At 34.1% G+C, this 18,842-nt stretch overlaps 3 protein-coding genes, 1 long non-coding RNA gene and 1 other non-coding gene across 11 annotated transcripts; 3 read left to right on the forward strand and 2 right to left on the reverse strand.

The window, feature by feature from the left end:
* Positions 1 to 1,008: 1,008 nt before the first annotated feature.
* Positions 1,009 to 5,343, reverse strand: LOC101263864 (protein DJ-1 homolog D). The gene is made up of 5 exons (XM_004232615.5): positions 5,126 to 5,343; positions 4,889 to 5,005; positions 3,468 to 3,908; positions 1,570 to 1,932; positions 1,009 to 1,364 (listed from the first exon to the last, which is right to left on the reverse strand). Exons 1-5 carry the CDS (start codon positions 5,180 to 5,182, stop codon positions 1,176 to 1,178), a joined length of 1,167 nt encoding a protein of 388 aa, XP_004232663.2. The 5' UTR covers positions 5,183 to 5,343; the 3' UTR covers positions 1,009 to 1,175.
* On the forward strand, positions 2,180 to 2,966 carry LOC112940939 (uncharacterized). Its single transcript, XR_003245314.2, has 2 exons — positions 2,180 to 2,319; positions 2,436 to 2,966. It is a non-coding gene; the product is annotated as an uncharacterized lncRNA (long non-coding RNA).
* A 59-nt stretch (positions 5,344 to 5,402) lies between the features above and the next one.
* TRNAS-AGA (transfer RNA serine (anticodon AGA)) lies at positions 5,403 to 5,484 on the forward strand. The gene has a single exon. It is a non-coding gene; the product is annotated as a tRNA-Ser (tRNA).
* A 1,393-nt stretch (positions 5,485 to 6,877) lies between these two features.
* LOC101263564 (uncharacterized) lies at positions 6,878 to 10,924 on the forward strand. Its single transcript, XM_004232614.5, has 8 exons — positions 6,878 to 8,152; positions 8,883 to 8,964; positions 9,164 to 9,260; positions 9,411 to 9,474; positions 9,561 to 9,617; positions 9,728 to 9,765; positions 9,849 to 9,930; positions 10,501 to 10,924. The coding sequence occupies exons 1-8, from the start codon at positions 7,058 to 7,060 to the stop codon at positions 10,588 to 10,590; spliced, it is 1,605 nt and encodes a 534-aa protein (XP_004232662.1). The 5' UTR covers positions 6,878 to 7,057; the 3' UTR covers positions 10,591 to 10,924.
* A 443-nt stretch (positions 10,925 to 11,367) lies between these two features.
* LOC101252144 (uncharacterized) lies at positions 11,368 to 17,735 on the reverse strand. Of its 7 annotated transcripts, XM_069293755.1 has the most exons (9): positions 17,597 to 17,725; positions 17,150 to 17,272; positions 15,978 to 16,538; positions 14,402 to 15,796; positions 13,998 to 14,322; positions 13,601 to 13,862; positions 13,305 to 13,521; positions 13,091 to 13,139; positions 12,179 to 12,205 (listed from the first exon to the last, which is right to left on the reverse strand). In XM_069293755.1, exons 2-8 carry the CDS (start codon positions 17,267 to 17,269, stop codon positions 13,122 to 13,124), a joined length of 2,898 nt encoding a protein of 965 aa, XP_069149856.1. In that variant the 5' UTR covers positions 17,270 to 17,272; positions 17,597 to 17,725; the 3' UTR covers positions 12,179 to 12,205; positions 13,091 to 13,121. The 7 variants fall into 7 exon arrangements, with proteins under 7 accessions (XP_019067902.2, XP_025885221.2, XP_069149855.1 ...); XM_019212357.3 differs by lacking the exon at positions 13,091 to 13,139 and having other exon boundaries at positions 11,368 to 12,205; positions 17,597 to 17,735; XM_026029436.2 differs by lacking the exon at positions 13,091 to 13,139 and having other exon boundaries at positions 11,368 to 12,205; positions 15,978 to 16,391.
* Between the last annotated feature and the right edge of the window lie 1,107 nt (positions 17,736 to 18,842).

An 18,842-nucleotide genomic window follows, 5' to 3' on the forward strand; every position in this document is an offset into this window, starting at 1 on the left:
TTGAAGATAAATTTAATCATTTTTCTTTCAATATTACCCTTTATTTTGATACAAAAATGAATAATGCAGGAATTATTTTTATCAAGCGTTTGGTTCATTGTTTCTTATCTAATTTTGTGTGTGGTTTAAAAGTTTTTTTTAAAAAACTTTCCAATTATACCCTAGAGTTATTATGAGATTTTGTATTTCATGTAATTGAGTCAAAGTAGATAATTAACGGAGAATATTATTTTTTTATAACATTTTTAACTAGTTAGGAGAATAAAATTTTTATTGTCATGTTCACTATTTTATCACTTAAATTATTTAAGAGTAAATAATTGTCATCTTAATAAATTAGAGTTAATAACTCAAAAGGTCACACAACTATAATGATTATAGAGAAAAATTATTGAACTTTAAATTTTAAAAAATTCTTTATCATAAAATAAAATAAAAATAGAAAAATAAATTAAACTGTTTTTATACTCGAAATGAGTGTGTATATATGTATATATACACGCACTCTTGTTTTAAACTACTTGTGTAATGTTTAATGAACTTTCATTAAGAAACAATATTTTACTTATGAATTGTTCTTAAATTCATACAAGCATTAACATATTAGTCGGATTATAATATTTTATATTAATAATAAATAGATTAAGTAATTCATATTTTAGAAACAAAAAATTATATCTAAATAATAAAAGTTGTAAGCTAATTTATTTAAATAACTTTATTAGTATAAATATAAAATATAAAATATAAAATCAAAAAAATAAATTAAATATTAAAAGAATTTGAGAGATATTTTTGTCTTTACCTAGAATAGTCCATAGTATTAGAGCTAATACCTCCAAATGGAAGGTATTAGCAATACATCACATAATACCATGTAGGATGTATTAACTAATCCATGGATTAGTTATACATAGGCTCACATTCCTACCAAACACAGCATTGAATTATACCACATCTAATACATGGATTATTTCTTTTAATACATCCTACCAAACGCCCTCTAAGTAAATAGGTAAAAAAGTCACATTTAGAATTCCCAAGGGAGTACATTTATGCGGACATCAGTAGTTTTAGTGATTTTCGAACATTATAAAAACACACTCATTATTCTGTTACAATTAAAAAAAATTTATTCTCATCACCTGGCAAAACATGTCAAACAAACAAGTAGCCTAAAATTTTACATGCACTCCAAGCAGTGCCATGAACTGAGAAATAAACTCAGGATGACCTGGCCAAGCTGCCCCCGTCACAAGATGTCCGTCCGTGAAGCAACGGTCTATTGGTTCTGGTTCTAGCCATGTCGCCCCTCCTAGTATCACGTTAAGTTTCACAGCAGGGTACGCAGTACACTTCTTACCCTGTAATTGTTTAACGAGAACACGGATTAGAGTTTGCACACACCACATGTTTTCATTTTATCTCATTTCTGAAGATAACATGTTCTAGTTACTGCATGGGATCAATTTTATCACAACATCTTAGTATAAAAAGTTCCTCAAACATCATGTAAGCACCTAACTTTTTAAACTTCCATTCTAAATGATGTTAAGAGAGATAAGATACCTTGAGAACACCAGCAGCAGATAGTATCTGTTGCCCATGGCAGATTGATGCAACTGGTTTTTTGGACTCCATAAATTCCTGGACCAACTTAATAACATCATCATCCAGGGCAAGGTATTCTGGAGCTCGGCCTCCGGGAATTACAAGTCCATCATAGCTTGAAACATCCACACTTTCAAAATTGGCATTCAGGGTAAAATCGTGACCTGGCTTCTCACTATAAGTCTGGTCACCTTCAAAGTCGTGCACAGCCGTGGGGCATTTCTCTCCGGCTTTCTTCTTGGGGCAAACAGCATCAACATGGCATTCAAGAGCTTGGAGGGACTGAAAAGGTACCTTGACTTCATAGTCTTCCATGAAATCCTACACCCAAAAGAAAGTAGACACAAGGGCGCTCAAATTAGTTGCTAAATAAGATGTCAATCTAATACAAGTTTAACAGTCTGAGACCAGAGCAGAGAAGAACTCTAAATATGAAATCTGCACACATCCGTGATACTAGCCAGGTAACTCATACTGAAAAAATAAAGGCTCTAGCGTGGTAGTTTCAAGCCTTCTACTTAGTGGAACATCTTTCAAGACATCCGATGCCCAGACCCCAGACCAATGGCTTCAATTAGATAAAGTAACAGGAAATATGATAACATGATCAACAAAGCGGAAAAGAGTGACTCGAGGGAAATAAAAATATAAATCAAGCAAGAAGTACATCTAATCCGATTGTGTAGATAGTTTGGCCGAGTAGTACAGGTAAGACACGGGAATTCATAAATCATGAGTTGTAAAAACCTTTTTTTTAAAAACTGTATATCCTGTTCAAGGTGAACCGTGAACCTCACTAATTCTGTATGGAATTTGCAATTCAGATAAATAACTCAAGGAGTCGGCCACCATCAATAACTTCTGTAGATTGCATAGATTCACGTAGGTGGGGAAAGAGTAAGGAAAGGGTTCTTTTTCTTTTCTATTTGGAGGAAGCTCTACTAAAATGTGCTAATAAACAGCTCATGATCCAAATAAAACAATCCTCCAAGAGAATGACAAGAACTGCGACCCTTGATCATAAAGAACATGGAGGATAGAGTAGCCAGATATCATCTTCAAGAGACAATTTCGATATCACGTTCCTTAAAAGAATGAGGTTGGTAATCCTATATGATAAAGCAGTACTAATAGTTAAACGTTCATTTAAAGGTAAAAGGCGCTCTGCAATGGCCTGAAAAGAGAATAATACATTAGCATATGCAGCAAAGACCTTTTCCCAAAAAATGTGCTATGAAAGTTACTACAAGCTCCCTGGGTGAACTTTTAAGTTACAATACTATTCGCTTTTACAACAAAGAGATGCACCACTTGCTAATATAGCACTTCGAAAGAACAAAGTTGAAAAGCTCTTATTTATTCTTTAGCATCTATGACAGTCTACATCTCATCTTCTTCAACAAATCCTCCTTGAGACATAGGAGCACACACTACCAAAACTAAGTTACAGCTGATAATAATCAATCTATACTGTCAAACTTAAGATGACAGGTCAAACTGGAGTCTCTTTCTTATGTACGCAGGCATGCCATTCCAAACAATATCAGGTGATTATCTGATGCCTCACCAACATGTGGAGAGCAAAATATGACACAAACTATGCGAATAAACATAAAGAGAGAATCTTATTATGGCACATATTGGAATTTCAGTAAGGAGAAATTTCTTTCACCTACATATCAACAGAACTAGTTAAATTTAGGAGTGGGATGGAAGTTGTTTCAAAGGTCACAAGTCATACCATAATCTGTAAATTTGGTTCATATACTAACATTTACTAGTAAACTGCAATTTGAAACTCAGCATTTCAAATTCTCTAAGCTAAAAAAGATAATGCTACATGATCATTAACTTACCCCACATAGAAATAGGATTCTTTTACCAGAACCAACTATGCTGCCACCGAGTGCCTTAACAAAGAGTCGAATGAAATCAGGGTTTCCTTCGTAAGTAGATCCAGTGATGAGATTACCATCGATGGTACATGAGGCCAGGGTTTCTGGCTCTTCCCAATGGGCACCAGCCGCAACAAGCACCGGCTTGACAGCAGGATAAGCTGTGCACTTTCGACCTCTGACCACATCTGCAGCCGCCAGGATCAGTTGTCCATGACAGACAGAGACAATTGGCTTTTTAGTGTTGGCAAAACTTTTCACCAAGTCCAACACAGCTTCATTCATGGCCAGATATTCTGGAGCACGTCCTCCTGGTATGAACAAGCCATCATACTTTGTAGCCTCGATTTCATCGAAGGTTGCATTAACAGCAAAATTGTGTCCGCGGGACTCTGAATATGTCTGAAACAATTTTGAAACTAAATAAGACTCTGCTACCACAAAACATTAATACCATCACAAATTCAAATTCTATAACAAATGAATAGGAAAAAATTAGTGCATTGCTCAAAGCCATGTGTACAAGTGAGTATACACATATAATTTGGTTAAAGAATTGTTGTAATTGTCTAAAACCTAGAACTCCAATTGGCCAGCCTATATCTAGCTAAATTGTTCAACGATGACTCTCCTTGACTAAGAACTCATCCACCACGTCTCTTGCCCTCAGCTGTAAATTATTATGAGCTAAGTGGTCTGCATATAGAGATGCAACATCCGATTTCTTGAAAGCTAGAAACTACACTTGAAGATCCCAGTATCATAAGTTCTACGTCCATCAGCAATGAAAGCTCCTTTATTTCCTTGAATTCAAACTCATAATAAATGAACACATCTACAAATCGAGTTTCAATCTTCAACTACAATCCAGTATTAGTCAAAGGGTAAGTTCTACTCATTAAACATCTAAAAGTCAACCCGAATACTACTTGAGAAATAATAATCATAGATAAGAATTATGCAGATTCAAATCATACTCCAATAACTCTAAAGCCTTAACCTTTTACTTTTTGTAATAAATGGGTATCCAATTTTCAAACAGAAATCATAAGAGCATATATCCGTACTGTGAACGAAAACATTACGATCCAATGCAATCCAGCATGAGTCAATTAGGTATACACAAAATGGCAAACTATAATCATTTTTTCGACTTGATTGAGATCCACTATATGAATCATATGTATCAGGCTCTAATTAATAGACTAGCTTTGACCTACTTCAAAATTCAACCCTTGTCTTTATCAGAGTTGCCAGACAGATCAAAGCTATTCACCAAGAATCTACTCCAAAAAACTAGTAAATAATCACATTACATAACATAGCGCTTAGAAGAACTATGCGGATTCAAACTAACAGACAAGATAGAGAAAATAATTGACCTGGTGACCAGAAAGCTGATGGACGGCAGTGCGGCAAATGTCACCGGATTTCTTTCCAGGACAAACAGCATCAACGGCTAGTCCATAGGCTAGTAGAGCTTGAAATGGTACCATCACCTGAACAATAACAAACAAAACAAAAAAATCAGTAACCGATTAACCATTTTAACATATACTCATAACACACTAAGTAGAAATCAAGAATGTGAAAAAAAAAGAAAAGAAAAAGAGAGCAACCTCATAGTCTTCAACGTAATCTCCACATAGTAAGAGAACCCTTTTCTGATTTGCCATTTTTCAATCAGCTGGAATTGAGCTCTATCTTTCTCTTTCTCTGTGTGTGGAAGAGATTAAGGAATTGATATATATTATAAGAGAAGAAGACGAAGAAGCTGACTGTTGCTATACAGAATCCACCTGTCAATGAATATTAGTGGAGTTGTAGAAGCTTCTCCAGATATAGTTTTGTTTTGTTTGATATAAATTAGAAAATAAAGGTTTTATTGCAAACAAGGTGGACGTGCCGGAGTGGTTATCGGGCATGACTAGAAATCATGTGGGCTCTGCCCGCGCAGGTTCGAATCCTGCCGTCCACGCGTTTTTATATATTTTCTCTACAATTCTTTTTGAATGCTTTGTATTATTTAATACAACGGCTGAGATCAAATTAACCCGAAATTATAAATAAAATTTTTAAAATTTATTTTATACATTAGAGTATTTTACTTTGATGTAATTTCTAAATATTACTTATATGTTTTCTTTTTTTTAACATACTTTTTCAAGCTTTTTGAGATTTAGAATTTTGAATGGTCCAATAAAGATTATAGTCCATAAATATTAGTAATTAGTATCTATAATAAAGCTCGTTTCAAAATCTAATCAGTATTAATGCTAACAAAAAAAATTAACTCAACACCGAGATTTAAGAAAAACAACAACGTTGAATATTTGGACTTTACTTTTTACATTGATTTAGACTTCCAAATTATATAACCTAATTTTATTTTTTCTTTGATGTTTAATCATGTAATTAATACTTATTAAACTTATTTTAGCATAATTTAGTACTTTAACTTATTATCATTTTTATTATGACTTATCAATTACAATATTTATTTTATACGATTTTTATTATCATTTGTTATTGAATATTTTAGTGTCATCACTTATCTCATATTTTGTGTTATTTTCTTAAGAAACACCTTAAATAGTTTTATTGGACTAAAGAAATATTTGGAGCACACGTTAAATATATGTTTGTATGAATAGTTTACTGAAAAAATCCAAAAAAATCGAGGTTTATTAGTTTGTTTTGATTTAAAATTTTAAAATTCGACATAAATGGTTTGATTTGATATTTGAAAAACTCAAACCAACTAGAAAAAATCTGAGATTGAAAACCCGCGAGTTTTATAAGTTTAGTTTGGTTTATAAATTTAAGAATTGACACAAATGATTTGATATTTAAAAAATTCGAACCAACCCAATCATGTACGCACCTATTCTGCACTTATATTATGACTATTAATAATAACTTCACATACGAAATAAAGAAGTTAAAGATTCACAAATCAAAAAATTTATTGACTCGATTAAATATGTATAGAGTAAATGTTCGTTGATAATAAATTAACGAATTAAACAAAGATTTATGAAGTTTTGTATTCAAAATAATAGTTAAAAAACTTACAAGTATTTAACCACATAATATATATTATATACTTAAAATATACGTGTTAATTTCAATTAAAATAGATTTGAGATTTAATATAATAACATATTTTATGTATTTAACTTATTTATATAGCGAAAGCTGGATAACATGTGCATTTTTATTTTTATTTTGGAAATTTTTTTAAATTGAAAGTGTCTACTAAAAACACCATATTCTGCGTTTAAGTGACCAATTGAAATAAGTTCCAAGTTGAAACTTACAGTGACCAATTGAAATAAGTTCCAAGTTGAAACTCTAAATTAAATTTATTAATAAATGAAGGATTATTTATGTATTAAATAAAACTTTGGGGTCTCCCAAGCAATTTTCATAGATTAGAGGTGTATGAAGTATCAAGCAGAAAAATGAAGGGGTGAAAAGGGAAAAGGTGATTTGTGTGTGAGAAGCTCTTCTGCTGCTACTGGGGGAGCTAAGGGTTTTGGCCAGAAGCTATGGAAGCAGCAAAACGCAAGCGAAACTCTGCCGAGTACGAAGAAGATGAGTACGACACATTCAAACCACCGCCGCCGCCGTCCTCAGCCGCCGCAAACGGAGGGATCGACCTTTCACTGCTCGAAGCCTTAGAAAAATCTCAACAAAACCCTGTGGAAGTTCTCGATATCAAAACAGTGAAAAAACTCGTCCTTGCATTCGAACGCCGTCTTAAGGAGAACATTGCTGCACGTCTCAAGTACCCGGACCAACCAGAAAAGTTCGCGGATTCCGAAGTCGAGCTCCATGAAGAAATCGAAAAGCTCAAAATACTCGCCGGAGGCCCCGAATTTTACCCGGAACTCGTGAATCTCGGGACCATTGCGTCTATCACCAGCCTCCTCAATCACGAAAACACTGACATCGCTATTGACGTTGTCGGCTTATTACAAGACCTGACCGACGAGGATGTTCTCGAGGACAACGACGAGCCGGCGCAAATTTTAGTTGATTCATTGGTTGAGAACAATGCGTTAGAATTGCTCGTTCAGCTTCTAGGTAAAATGTCTGACTCCGATCCGGACGAGTCCGCTGCCATATATAGTATACTCGCGACTGTTGAGAATTTTATTGAAGTGAAACCCTCGGTGGCGGAACTTGTATGTGAAAGGACTAAGTTAATGAAGTGGTTGCTGACAAGAATAAAGGTAAGAGAATTTGATGGAAACAAGCAGTATGCATCGGAGATTTTGGCTATTTTGCTGCAGAGCAGCACGGCCAATCAGAAGAGATTAGGGCAATTGAACGGTGTGGACGCATTGTTACAAGCTGTAGCAATGTATAAATCGAAGGACCCTAAGACTCCAGATGAGGAAGAGATGGTTGAGAACTTGTTTGACGCCTTGTGTTGTTTGTTAATGCCTTTGGAGAATAAAGAGAAGTTTGTGAAATCTGAAGGTGTGGAATTGATGATCATTATTATGAATCAGAAGAAAATGTGCTATGGATCAGCTATAAGGGCGTTGGATTTTGCAATGACTAATTATCCTCCAGCATGTGAGAGGTTTGTGGATGTAATGGGGTTAAAGACTGCATTTCCTGCTTTTATGGGTAAGGCAAGTCAAGTTCCCTTTTACTTTAATTTTTGTTACATTTTACATTGATAGAATGATATAGTGAATTCATGTAGTCGTCAGCAATTGATTTTGACTTATGGCTGAGACATAGTTCATTTGTTGACCAGTGTGATAATTTTCTTAAGTTGAATGGATATAGAGGACTCATACAGTAGACCACAGCTGGTTTATGATTGAGATATGGTTGATTGTGTTTTGATTGATTGCTAATTTCTAAAAATTTCTGAGCATAACGGATATGAATGATTCATACAGTGGATTCCAGTTAATTTGGAACTGAAATATAGTTGTTTGATTGACTAAGTTGTTAATTTTTCAAAGATTGTCTCATAAACAACTCTTGCGGTTTAAATTTGTTGATGAATGGATTAGGATGTCAATTTTTCTTTTTCACAGATACGTTGTTAAAATGTTCGATGTCTAGATAAGGATTATATCCCCCATCAGGTTGTTACTTCACTAATAACTTGGCTATTTGTTACATGACAACAACTCTAGTATCAATTTTATTGTTGACATAGCAGTTTCTTAATGAGATATAGTAGTTAAAAAACATAACCATATCACAAGTTCTCCCCAAATGGATGAGTTTCCATTTTTTATTTCAAATTTTCAATGAGCTCTTTAGGATGATTTTGGTGTTTTTTTTAAATAATCTCTTCTATTATTGACTCATATAACTTATTATGCTTAAATGTTTTATCATCAGCTGCCTCTGAGCAAAAAGAACAAGAAACGCTACAAAGAAGAATTGGAAGAGCGTCTTGTATCACTTGTGGCTTCCTTATTTGGTAAGGAGGCTAATAACTGAGAACAATCTATCTGTGAAGACACAAGTATTTTGCTGTTATTAGGGGGTGGGGGGAAGAAGAAAAAAAGTTGCCTTATATTTGTATGTGACTGCATTTTTATATAAGATAGATAATTTTATTTATAATGGGAAAACCTCCCATATACCTTGGATGTGACTGCTTTAGTTTGCTGTTACAGGAGGAATCTTAAGAGGTTCTAGAAGGGATAGATTGTTAAGTAAGTTCGTGGAGAATGAGTGCGAAAAAATTGACAGGCTTATGGAGCTCTACATGAGGTGATTGTTCATGCAACATATATCTAAGTACCTGCTTCATTTGCTTCCACTGTTTGGAAAAAAAAAAAAAGAATGGTTCCCTTGAGGCTGATTGTACTATTTTGTTACATTGTGCTTGTTTTAAATTTTTAATCCTTTGGGCTGTTGCAGATATTCCGATAGAGTAAAACTTGAGTCTGAACGGTTTGACCAGCTTGAACTTGATGATTTGGAGGTCTGTTTACTTTTTAGACTTTGCTTATTATGTCTTTCACTAAAGCTTTTAATTTTATATTGCCATAATGGTTAACATGTTTGTAGATGGATGAAGACGAGAAATACAATAGAAAGTTAGAAGCTGGTCTTTATACCCTTCAGGTCAAAGATCTGTTGCATTTTAATTTTGTACTTATCTCTTGTACGGGCACATTACCACTTCAGATCTCTGGCATTCTTATTGTAGTTTCTTTTTCTCCCTGATCCTGCAGTTGATAGCTGTTATTCTGGGTCATCTTTGGACATCTGAGTAAGTTCTGAAAACCGGACATACTTTTCTCTTCAGGTTGGATATATCTAGTTCCTCCTGCTTAATTGTTCTTTTTAATGCAGACATCCTCGAATCAGAGCAAGGATTGACCTTTTGCTAAAGCAACAAAAGCTGACTAAGCAAGATGTAAAAGATATACTCCAGGTGTCTGCTCATGACTTCCTTTTTTTCTCTAGCAATACACTCTTCTTGATTTTCTTGTGTTTGCTTTCGAGTTGGGTACATTATTATACAACAAATTTTTCTGGATTCTTCTACTTAATCCAAAAAAAAGAGTGAAAATTTTTGGATACATTTGGAGACAAGGTTAACTTGCAAGAAACAATAGCTTTAGGACTTGTAGCAAATGAGAGCAAAATTCAGCTTTTGCAACATGTTATTTGCATTGACCTTTGTATCTTTCACTTTGGATTTAGTTCAACGAATGTAAATTGTTTCTTGTCATGCTTGAATTATTGGAATATAACTTCGGTGTTCTGGCGTGGTAATATCTGAAGATAGATCTAGAAGCATTAACTCCTTGAGGACTTCCCTTGTCCATCTTCATGAATTGCCTGTGTTAATCTTTAATGAAATTCATACAAGTTTTATGTGAAGCTGTTTTCCTTCCTATTATATGGTTCATTTTTTTGTCAGTAGGCCTAGTTTTTCCTTTAATCTGAAGAATACTAGATAAAGTCTGTTATGTTATTGAAGTTTATACTTGCACCACAGGAATATCATGACAACATAGGGGATCTGGAAGGGCCAGAAGAGAAGGAGAGGGGACAATCAAAGATTCAAAGGTTCATATCGTCCTTTTGACCATAATACAGTTGAAAAAGCACACGTTATATCATTGGAATGATGTGTAAACTCTGGCTATTTTAAAAGTATTAAGATGATGTCCTCAGTTAGTCATGTCACTTTATTCTTTGATGTAATGTGTAAGAGCATAGCTACCACCTGTTATTGAGGGTTGACAGTTTTGACTGAAGATCTGTTAGTACTGAATGCGATTCAGTGTAATTTGTAACACTTCAATTAGTAGTTTTACCCAGTGTAAGTTCAGTGCTTTGTGGAGCATGTTATGTGAGCTTTCACCATCCCAAACCTGGCACTTTGGATGGTTATTCTATTCAGTATTCTCTTTAGAAAATGCTTTCAGTAATTAGCTTATTGGTGAATGTCTAAATGACTTGCAAAATTTTCATTTCCATCATGAAGTTTGTTGCTAATTTTGCTATGTACCATTCATGTGAACCAGAAAGTTAGCAATTGAAAAATGCAGACGTGAAAGAAGCTTTAGAACTATGAATTGATGTTTTTGAATGAAATGTACGACTAAAATAGTGTGTCTTGGGCTCTGTGTAGTTCAGTACTTGTTTAGCAATTTATCAAATGCCAGAGCAAAACTTGATCAATTTCTAGTCCGAGTTTAATCCTGTATTCTTTATCAGCTTTAATGCAAAGAGCAACGTCAAACCAGATCAGAATGTCATGTATATTACCCAAGACTCTGAATCCTAAATGTTGAATCTGTCTTAAAATGATAAACTAGAATGAACGTTAACAGACGAAAGACTGGTTAATGAGAACATATTTGAATCGATTAAGCAAGAATGCAGTTTTTCTGATTCCAAAGGTATAAATGTCTCTGAAGAGATGTTCAAGGATATACACAAACTACCAGAAGCTTGACCTATTTTGGCTGAAAAGGGAAATGTAAATGAGTACAGATAAACAAATAAATGTCAACTGCAAACCAAAAGCTCTCTTAACTCCATTAATAGGATAGCTACAAACTGAAAAGTAAACTACAGAATATTCTATCCCCTCAAAATGATTTTCCCCTTCTGTAATTGCATGATCTATGCCACATTAAGAGAACTCTTCATTCTATAACTGCATCAATATGTAACAAATCCTATCTATGCCACATTAAGAAAACAAAGTCTCAAAAATTTGCAGCATTTCTACAAGAAAATGCCCTTCCAATCTTGTATATTGCATCATGTATACACTCTTAAAGATATTTTTTTTTCTTTTTTTTATGCACTCTTCAAGATAAACCTACCTGATGTGAACTTTCAGCAGATGACTCATCCTTCAAATGAAAAGCATCAAGCTGCTTGCACAAGATAAACATAGGATCTAGGTTTGGTATCTCTGTCAGTGGCCGAATATCGCAAACCCGCATGACACCAACATATCTAGAGGTCTCCATAATTGTCTCAAGAGTCAGAACAATATGAAGTATCCCATCCACAGGACAGAGCTCAATGAGTTGATTAGACACCCCACTCGGCACAGTAATATGTTCAGTGTGAGGCCATTGTGAATAACTAGAAAGCTTCATCAATACGGAAATTGCTTTCTTACGAATTTCTATGCTTTTAGTTTTCTCCATTGCTTTCCAAAATTTATCATCAATACTTACCTGTAACGAAAATGAAATTCTTGAAGCATCTAAGTCGCTTTCCCACAACATTTAAACCATAAATTAAACACACTGACAACCAACATTCACATAATCTCCCCTGACCGGGGCTCATTCTCTGGTCTAATCAAATGAAATCTTCATAATTAGGATGGAAGGAGTACTAGTAATGCCATAAACCGTATGATTCTATAACAAACAAAAAGAAATTATAACTCTACTCATTGTAAGTACTCAATTCTTTGTCTTCATTTATAGAAAGGCATTGCCTTCACTGGTTTTTATCTATTACCTTAGCTCTAGTCCCATAGAGTGACACATTTTGTTAAAAGAATTTACAAAAAGTAAGTAGGCGTTTGGCCATGCAATATCATATCATGATATGAAATCGTGAGATGGAATTAGCATTTGGACATGCGATTTCAAACTGATTCCATCTATTTCATATCATAGATGAATCACATATTCTCCAAAAATCATGATTTGGGAATTCCATATCATGATTTGGGCTTTTTTAAATATAAAATTGACCCACAAGTTTATATTTTGTTAAAACCACCCCTATTATATCTAACAACCATTTATTTCATTGTAAATACAATTTATAATCATATCATTACTTTTAAAATTTTATTGTTTTCAAACATTACTTAATATTTCTTCTACTCTTATTATATGAATTTATGAACAAGAGTCAATAACATCTTAAATTTTGTGTCACATGGGAGAGTCCAGCCTAGTAGTTGCAACTTCACTCTACATTACTTGGTTTTAGGGCTCTATTCCCAATCAAGGCTTTCCCTTCTGCCTTTTCTGCCCCGCTACTCAGTCCTCACGGGCCTACCCACCCTAGAAAATTATATATAAAAGAAAAAAACTTCATACCCCAATCAAACGATGGCACATTAAATGTGATTTAGTATATGCTCATGCCCTGTGTGTATAAAGGGAGATTAGGAAAGTGGCACCTGATAGAAAAACTTGCTTTAACATATCTAAAGAAAATGAGTAAAAATACATTTTTAATGAATATAAAGTAAGTCAAAAGGCATTGCCAGTTGATTTAGGAGAATTTGCTTTAGAAACTCAAATATCATACCTTCCACCTTGTTCCTTCAAAAATTACTGAATAAAGGCGTATTTTAATGTCAAGGAGGTCAATATCTACCAAGGCAGCTGCCATAGATTTCACCAAGTCCTTATCATTCTGAGCATCATGGAAGCAGCCCCTAACCCTGGCATCCTGTACAAGTATCTTCCAAACGGAACCACTGCTTTTTAATGTTGCTTCATTGCCAATTATCCAGAGGCAGTGCCTGCAAGAAGCAAGCTTTCTTACTGAACCATAGACAATCTCCTAGAGAATTGAGTTAGTATCTTGAAAAACAGCAATACCTTGCTCTAGTCAGTGCTACATTAACCCTTTGACTGTTTGAAAGGAAACCAATTGATCTGTTAGCATTGGAGCGTACCGCTGAGATTATTATTACATCCTTCTCACCTCCTTGAAAACCATCGACAGATCGTACATCCACAGAGAATTCACTCTCGTCGTCAGTGCTATACTTAGTTCCGAGGTTCTCTTTAATTGCAGCAATTTGAGCATTGTAGGGTGATATGATACCAATACTAATCTTTTTCTCGGAGGAAGTGAATCCTGTATCAGAAATAAAATCAGAAAATCCGTAGTTTAGCAAATGATATAATGTGCACCTTCACTTGATTTTTTATTTTTTTTGAAACTGGTAAGGTTTCTTCACTTGATAATGCCATTAAATCAATCTTAGTGTACCTTTGAAGAGGTTGACAACTACCTCACAAACCACAGCTACTTCTACCATGTTGCGGATGCTACGCCCATCCACGACTTCCTCATTTCCACATGCTACATTGATAAAAGAATAAGCACCATAAATTTCACCTTGAAGGAAATGCTTCAGATATCCTGTACTTCTGACATTTGGAGCATCTATAATCTGTTTCTGGTAGAATTCCCTGTTCGGAAATGAGCTTATTGACGGGTGCATCCTATACTGAAGATTAAGAAGGTATTTCTTGAATCGCAAAAGTGCCAGTCTCTCAAACAAGCTCCGCCCAAACTTGGCCTCCTCGCAAACCTAATTAGAAAAGAACAACTTACTTTCCAACTGTGCAGAATTTTATAATTAGGTACCATTTAGAGTAGCACATGACAACCTTGCTTTTAACCATGGCTGGCAGTTGCCACTCGTCCCCTATGAATATAGCATGACGGAGACCAGGAATCTGTAAGGGGATAGTTGACTCGCATTCTTTAAGCTGAGCAGCTTCATCAATAACCAGCAATTCAGCCTCTGTCTCATGCAATTTGAAGGAGCTTGAAGCAGTACAGAAAAGCAGGCATGCATTTTTCAAAATTTGATTTTTAATTGAACACTTGTCTTCAAGTTCAAAAAAGCTGTTAGGAAGGGATTTGAGTATCTTAAGGCACTCTTCTTTAACCAATTCTACATCAGAAGAGCTGCCGGTCACTCGTCTCTCTATTTCTTTGTTTCTAACAAAGACTTCTTTTAAACTTCTACCAGTAAAGGTAAAACTTAGCAATAAACTACTAAGTGAATGAAGTAAGTTTACAGCTCTGATCATGTCTCTTGCCACCACCACGGACAGGAGTGAAGTTGGCAAGTGCATGACAAAGTTAACAACATAGAAAGTAAAAGCCTCCAGTTTGCAATTTAATTTGCTTGTCACAAATTCATCAAAATTTAACCTTGCTTTAGTTTGATGAGAATCATTACTACCCTTTCTCGGAACAGACCTTGAATATTTCTTGTTCCGACAAAACCCTCTGCCAAGTTGACTTTCATCATTCAATTTTATTGTTTTGGCAATTACATGTCCAAGTCTCTTGTTCCACTCGTCTTTGACACCTTGAGCATACAACCTCCGTGTTTTGTCACCTTTGTTTTTCAGGCCTTCTTTGCGAAGAAGTGCATTCCCTGAATCACTATCATAGTTAGCATTATTATCATACTTCTGATAAAGTTCGGCATCAGCATCTTCCTGTTGATCATTTATGGAATAGAGCTGGTACAACAGTTCAGTGTCTTCAAGTAATGTTATCATATACTGCAATGAGTATTTCCAGCCAGATGCAGGAGTAAAGCACCTTGCTAGAACTTCAGCACGATAATCAAGAAAAATATGAAGTAGCTCATCTTGGCTATCAATATTCATTCGTTTCCTGTTTCCAAACAAAACTATATCTCCTACACCATAAGTCAAAAATTCACATGATTCCACCACAAGCTTCAACGCTCGTCTAGATACTTCTAAGACTGCAATATTAGTTGGAGCACAAGTTACTGTTCTACAATTGAGACTCAGAAGTAAAAACAACAATGCACTAACTGTCTTCGTTTTCCCCGTTCCAGGAGGACCCCAGATTAGCTTCGTCGTGTTCTCGTGATGGCAATACTTTGTCGCAAGACAGTTCAGAACTGCTTCTTGTTGAGAATCATTAAGATTGATTAACCAATTAGACGCAAGGATCTTTGATCTGCAAACTCGATACACTTCCCCTTGCAAACAGACATTACACTTCTCCTTACCCTACAAAAGCAATAGAAGAAGTCAAATATTTCATATTATGATATACAACTAACAACTGGAAGAACTTAGTGATAAAAGGTCATCCAATAGTCACATGAAAATTCATAAGGAAATATGAAGAGGTATCATTCTGGTAAGACCGTTTAAGCAGAATAACAAATGAGAAAAATATGAAGCTTACAGTCACATCAAAATTAGGTTCCAGTATTTTTTGAATAACTTTGGAGTTTTGCCTTTCCAGCCCCAAGTTCAATGAATTCCAAATGCGTGTATTTGTTGTCGTATTTATAAGAGAGACCAAGAACAAAGAGTCCCTCATATGATTTTCCCTAATGCCTTGTTCCACCCAAAAGGGTCTTGATGAGAAGACCTGGATCTTGATATAATCTTTCTCATATGCCACTCGTTGAACCAGAGCCATTATGTAGGACATTGTGGGTCTGTTTAGATCATCGACACATGTTGGTATTACATCTGTAATGGCAAAGAGATCCCCCGTCTCAGGTTCATATGCTCTGCCATCACCACTACTCTCTTTCCTTTCCATCTCAATATTGTATAAGCATTTATCAGATGGCCTTTTACTCTCCACTTCCTGAATAGACAATATTTTGCATATAGATGCATTTGCCACTTTATCAAAGCTAGAAGACAAATCAGCATGTGTTTCCTCTAAAAGAGGGAAGACGAATGACTTCATATACATAGCGGTGGACTGAAATGTTGAAGGGATGTTCTTCACCTACAGGATAACTCAAGATCATATGACTAGAATATACTTAAGATAGACATCCAAACATATACGCTCAAACATCATGAAAGATAATGGACATTTTGTTTTTGCCTTGACAAAAAATATTATGAAATCTTCATCATCTACCTTCGATGTGCAAAACTAATAACATCAGTTATACTGGCAATGCTACCCTAATCGTGTATTGATAGAAAGGTTTTGATCAAATGCAACCCATTGTCTATATTCATGACTAACAAGTACTATAAGATACAAAAAAAAGTTGATAATCCACATTTCAAATGCCTAGTCTCATAGCTACTCTTTGCATCGATATCAATCTTTAAAAGTTGCACACAACCCAACTTGTGAAAAAGTAAAAGGACACCTACCCAGTCTAACAAACAACTAAATTAGAAGTATCATGTTGCACTTACGAACCATAGTGGATGCAATGGTAATCGACACCTACTTAAAATCTGGATCATTCTAAGTAGAGTAAAATCCCAGGTAACAAATGCCACCAAATGAAACAGGCAAGGGATAAACCATAGAATTAATAACTACAAAAACCAAACACACACAAAATAAGACGAGACAAAAATAGCATTAGAACAAACCTTGTCCTTGTAAAGATCTTCGTTAAGGACATCCTTAAAAGACCAAGAAAAGATAACGTCTATAAGTGTCTTTTCAAGAAGAATGGCTTCACCATCATCGTCAGTTTCCATTTCAGTCATATTCTGCAAAACCCCATTGCATGATCACAATTCAACAGCATATAAATCAAACAAGAAACATCCTAAGCATATGCAAACCATTTTTATATCACATTCTGTAAAACCCCATTTAGTTTTTTTTCTTTTTCTTGCAAAACCCAATTTCAAATTATTATTTTGTTTCTTTTTCTTGCAAAACCCCATTACACTTTTTTCTTTCTTTTTCTTGCAAAACCCAATTTCAGTGATTTTCTTGTTCTTGCAAGACCCCATTGTATGATCATAATTTATAAATAAAACTACATTACTGTAAAATCGAAAAAGATAGAGAAAGGTGAAGTAGTTAACTGTAAAACTCGAAGGATAACTGCTGCGTCGAATAGGGGTTTACCAGTGATTCTTGTTCTTGGAAGAAAGGGGAACCCCTTTGACAGGGAAGAGGGGCCAACACACAAATTATATAAAGTTCTTTTATTTTTTTGGCCTTTTGGTTAAAATACAAACTAGTCCTTATATTTTACCACAATTGCTATTTTGTCGTCAAACTAATGTCAGGTCTTGTGATTGCGTAATTGCAATCTAATTTAGAATCACAAATTCTAAGTAGGATTTTATATTTTCTTGCATATAATACTTATCTATAAATTTAAATTTATAAAAAAATATTATTATTTTAAATCAAATAAGAGAAAATCCATACTTGATGTAATTAAATTGTTCATACAACGTGGAATGGTTATATTAAAAAATAATTTATTATTATTATTAATAATTTTTTATATCACTGAGTGTTTAGCATATGATGACAAATATTTATGTACAAAAGAAACAGAAAATATATCATTTACTAGTACCACATCTTATGATATTATAACAGATTATTTTATAGAGTATTGTTTATTTATTATTAACATTATATAAAAGTTATGTAAGAGTTTATCGATTTTATAAATTTCGTGGTTTGGTGTTAATTAGAAGAAAAAAAATTCAAACAGATAAATATAAGTTAATTCTTGCAACAAGCTTCATTCAAGGTTAATTCAAGTTACACGTTATCAAAATGTCTTAGGATGATTATTAATTATATTTTTATTCGGCAAAATTAAGAATATAAGGGTTTCTCGTTCTCATATTAATTGTTACAGTATTTATTTAACTTTTTTAGAAAAAACAAATTATATAATTTTTTGATTAATATTTTAAAAAATCTGATGAAATTAACAGTCAAAAAGTTTGTAATACTCTTATTGTATGATTTTTAATTATCGATAACAATTCTAATTTCACAATAAAAATATTTATATATTATGATTGAGCTCAATTTTTTTTAAAAAAAAAGAATTAATAGAGAATTCTTGAACAACAATGGACTAGTAAAACAAAAAGAATATTGAAGAAGATGACTGCATCTAGGGGTATTTGGTTGAGAATAAATTTTCAAAGATTAATTATCATGGGTTAATTTATTTCATCATCACCAAATATATGAGATAATTTATTTCATAATTATGTTATAAACAATGGGCAAGGGTGTAGCTATCTTAATTGAAAGGGTTCATCTGAATCTCATTCGGCAAAAAAATATATTATTTTC

This window comes from Solanum lycopersicum, chromosome 2, assembly GCF_036512215.1.
Source record: "Solanum lycopersicum chromosome 2, SLM_r2.1".
Taxonomy (NCBI): Eukaryota; Viridiplantae; Streptophyta; class Magnoliopsida; order Solanales; family Solanaceae; genus Solanum; species Solanum lycopersicum.

Bases quoted from the DNA above. Each gene is read 5' to 3' on its own strand.
- LOC101263864 (XM_004232615.5), bottom strand. From the start codon at position 5,182: ATGGCAAATCAGAAAAGGGTTCTCTTACTATGTGGAGATTACGTTGAA. The intron at 5,006-5,125 runs GTTGCTCTCTTT...GTTATTGTTCAG, and splicing joins ATTACGTTGAAGACTATGAG to GTGATGGTACCATTTCAAGC. The intron at 1,365-1,569 runs GTATCTTATCTC...AAACAATTACAG, and splicing joins CTGCTGCTGGTGTTCTCAAG to GGTAAGAAGTGTACTGCGTA.
- LOC101263564 (XM_004232614.5), top strand. From the start codon at position 7,058: ATGGAAGCAGCAAAACGCAAGCGAAACTCTGCCGAGTACGAAGAAGAT. The intron at 9,261-9,410 runs GTGATTGTTCAT...GGGCTGTTGCAG, and splicing joins CTTATGGAGCTCTACATGAG to ATATTCCGATAGAGTAAAAC. The intron at 9,618-9,727 runs GTCAAAGATCTG...CTGATCCTGCAG, and splicing joins CTGGTCTTTATACCCTTCAG to TTGATAGCTGTTATTCTGGG.
- LOC101252144 (XM_019212357.3), bottom strand. From the start codon at position 17,269: ATGACTGAAATGGAAACTGACGATGATGGTGAAGCCATTCTTCTTGAA. The intron at 13,522-13,600 runs GTATTGCTGTTT...TGCTTCTTGCAG, and splicing joins GTAGCACTGACTAGAGCAAG to GCACTGCCTCTGGATAATTG. The intron at 12,206-13,304 runs GTATGATATTTG...TTTTCGTTACAG, and splicing joins TTGAAGGAACAAGGTGGAAG to GTAAGTATTGATGATAAATT.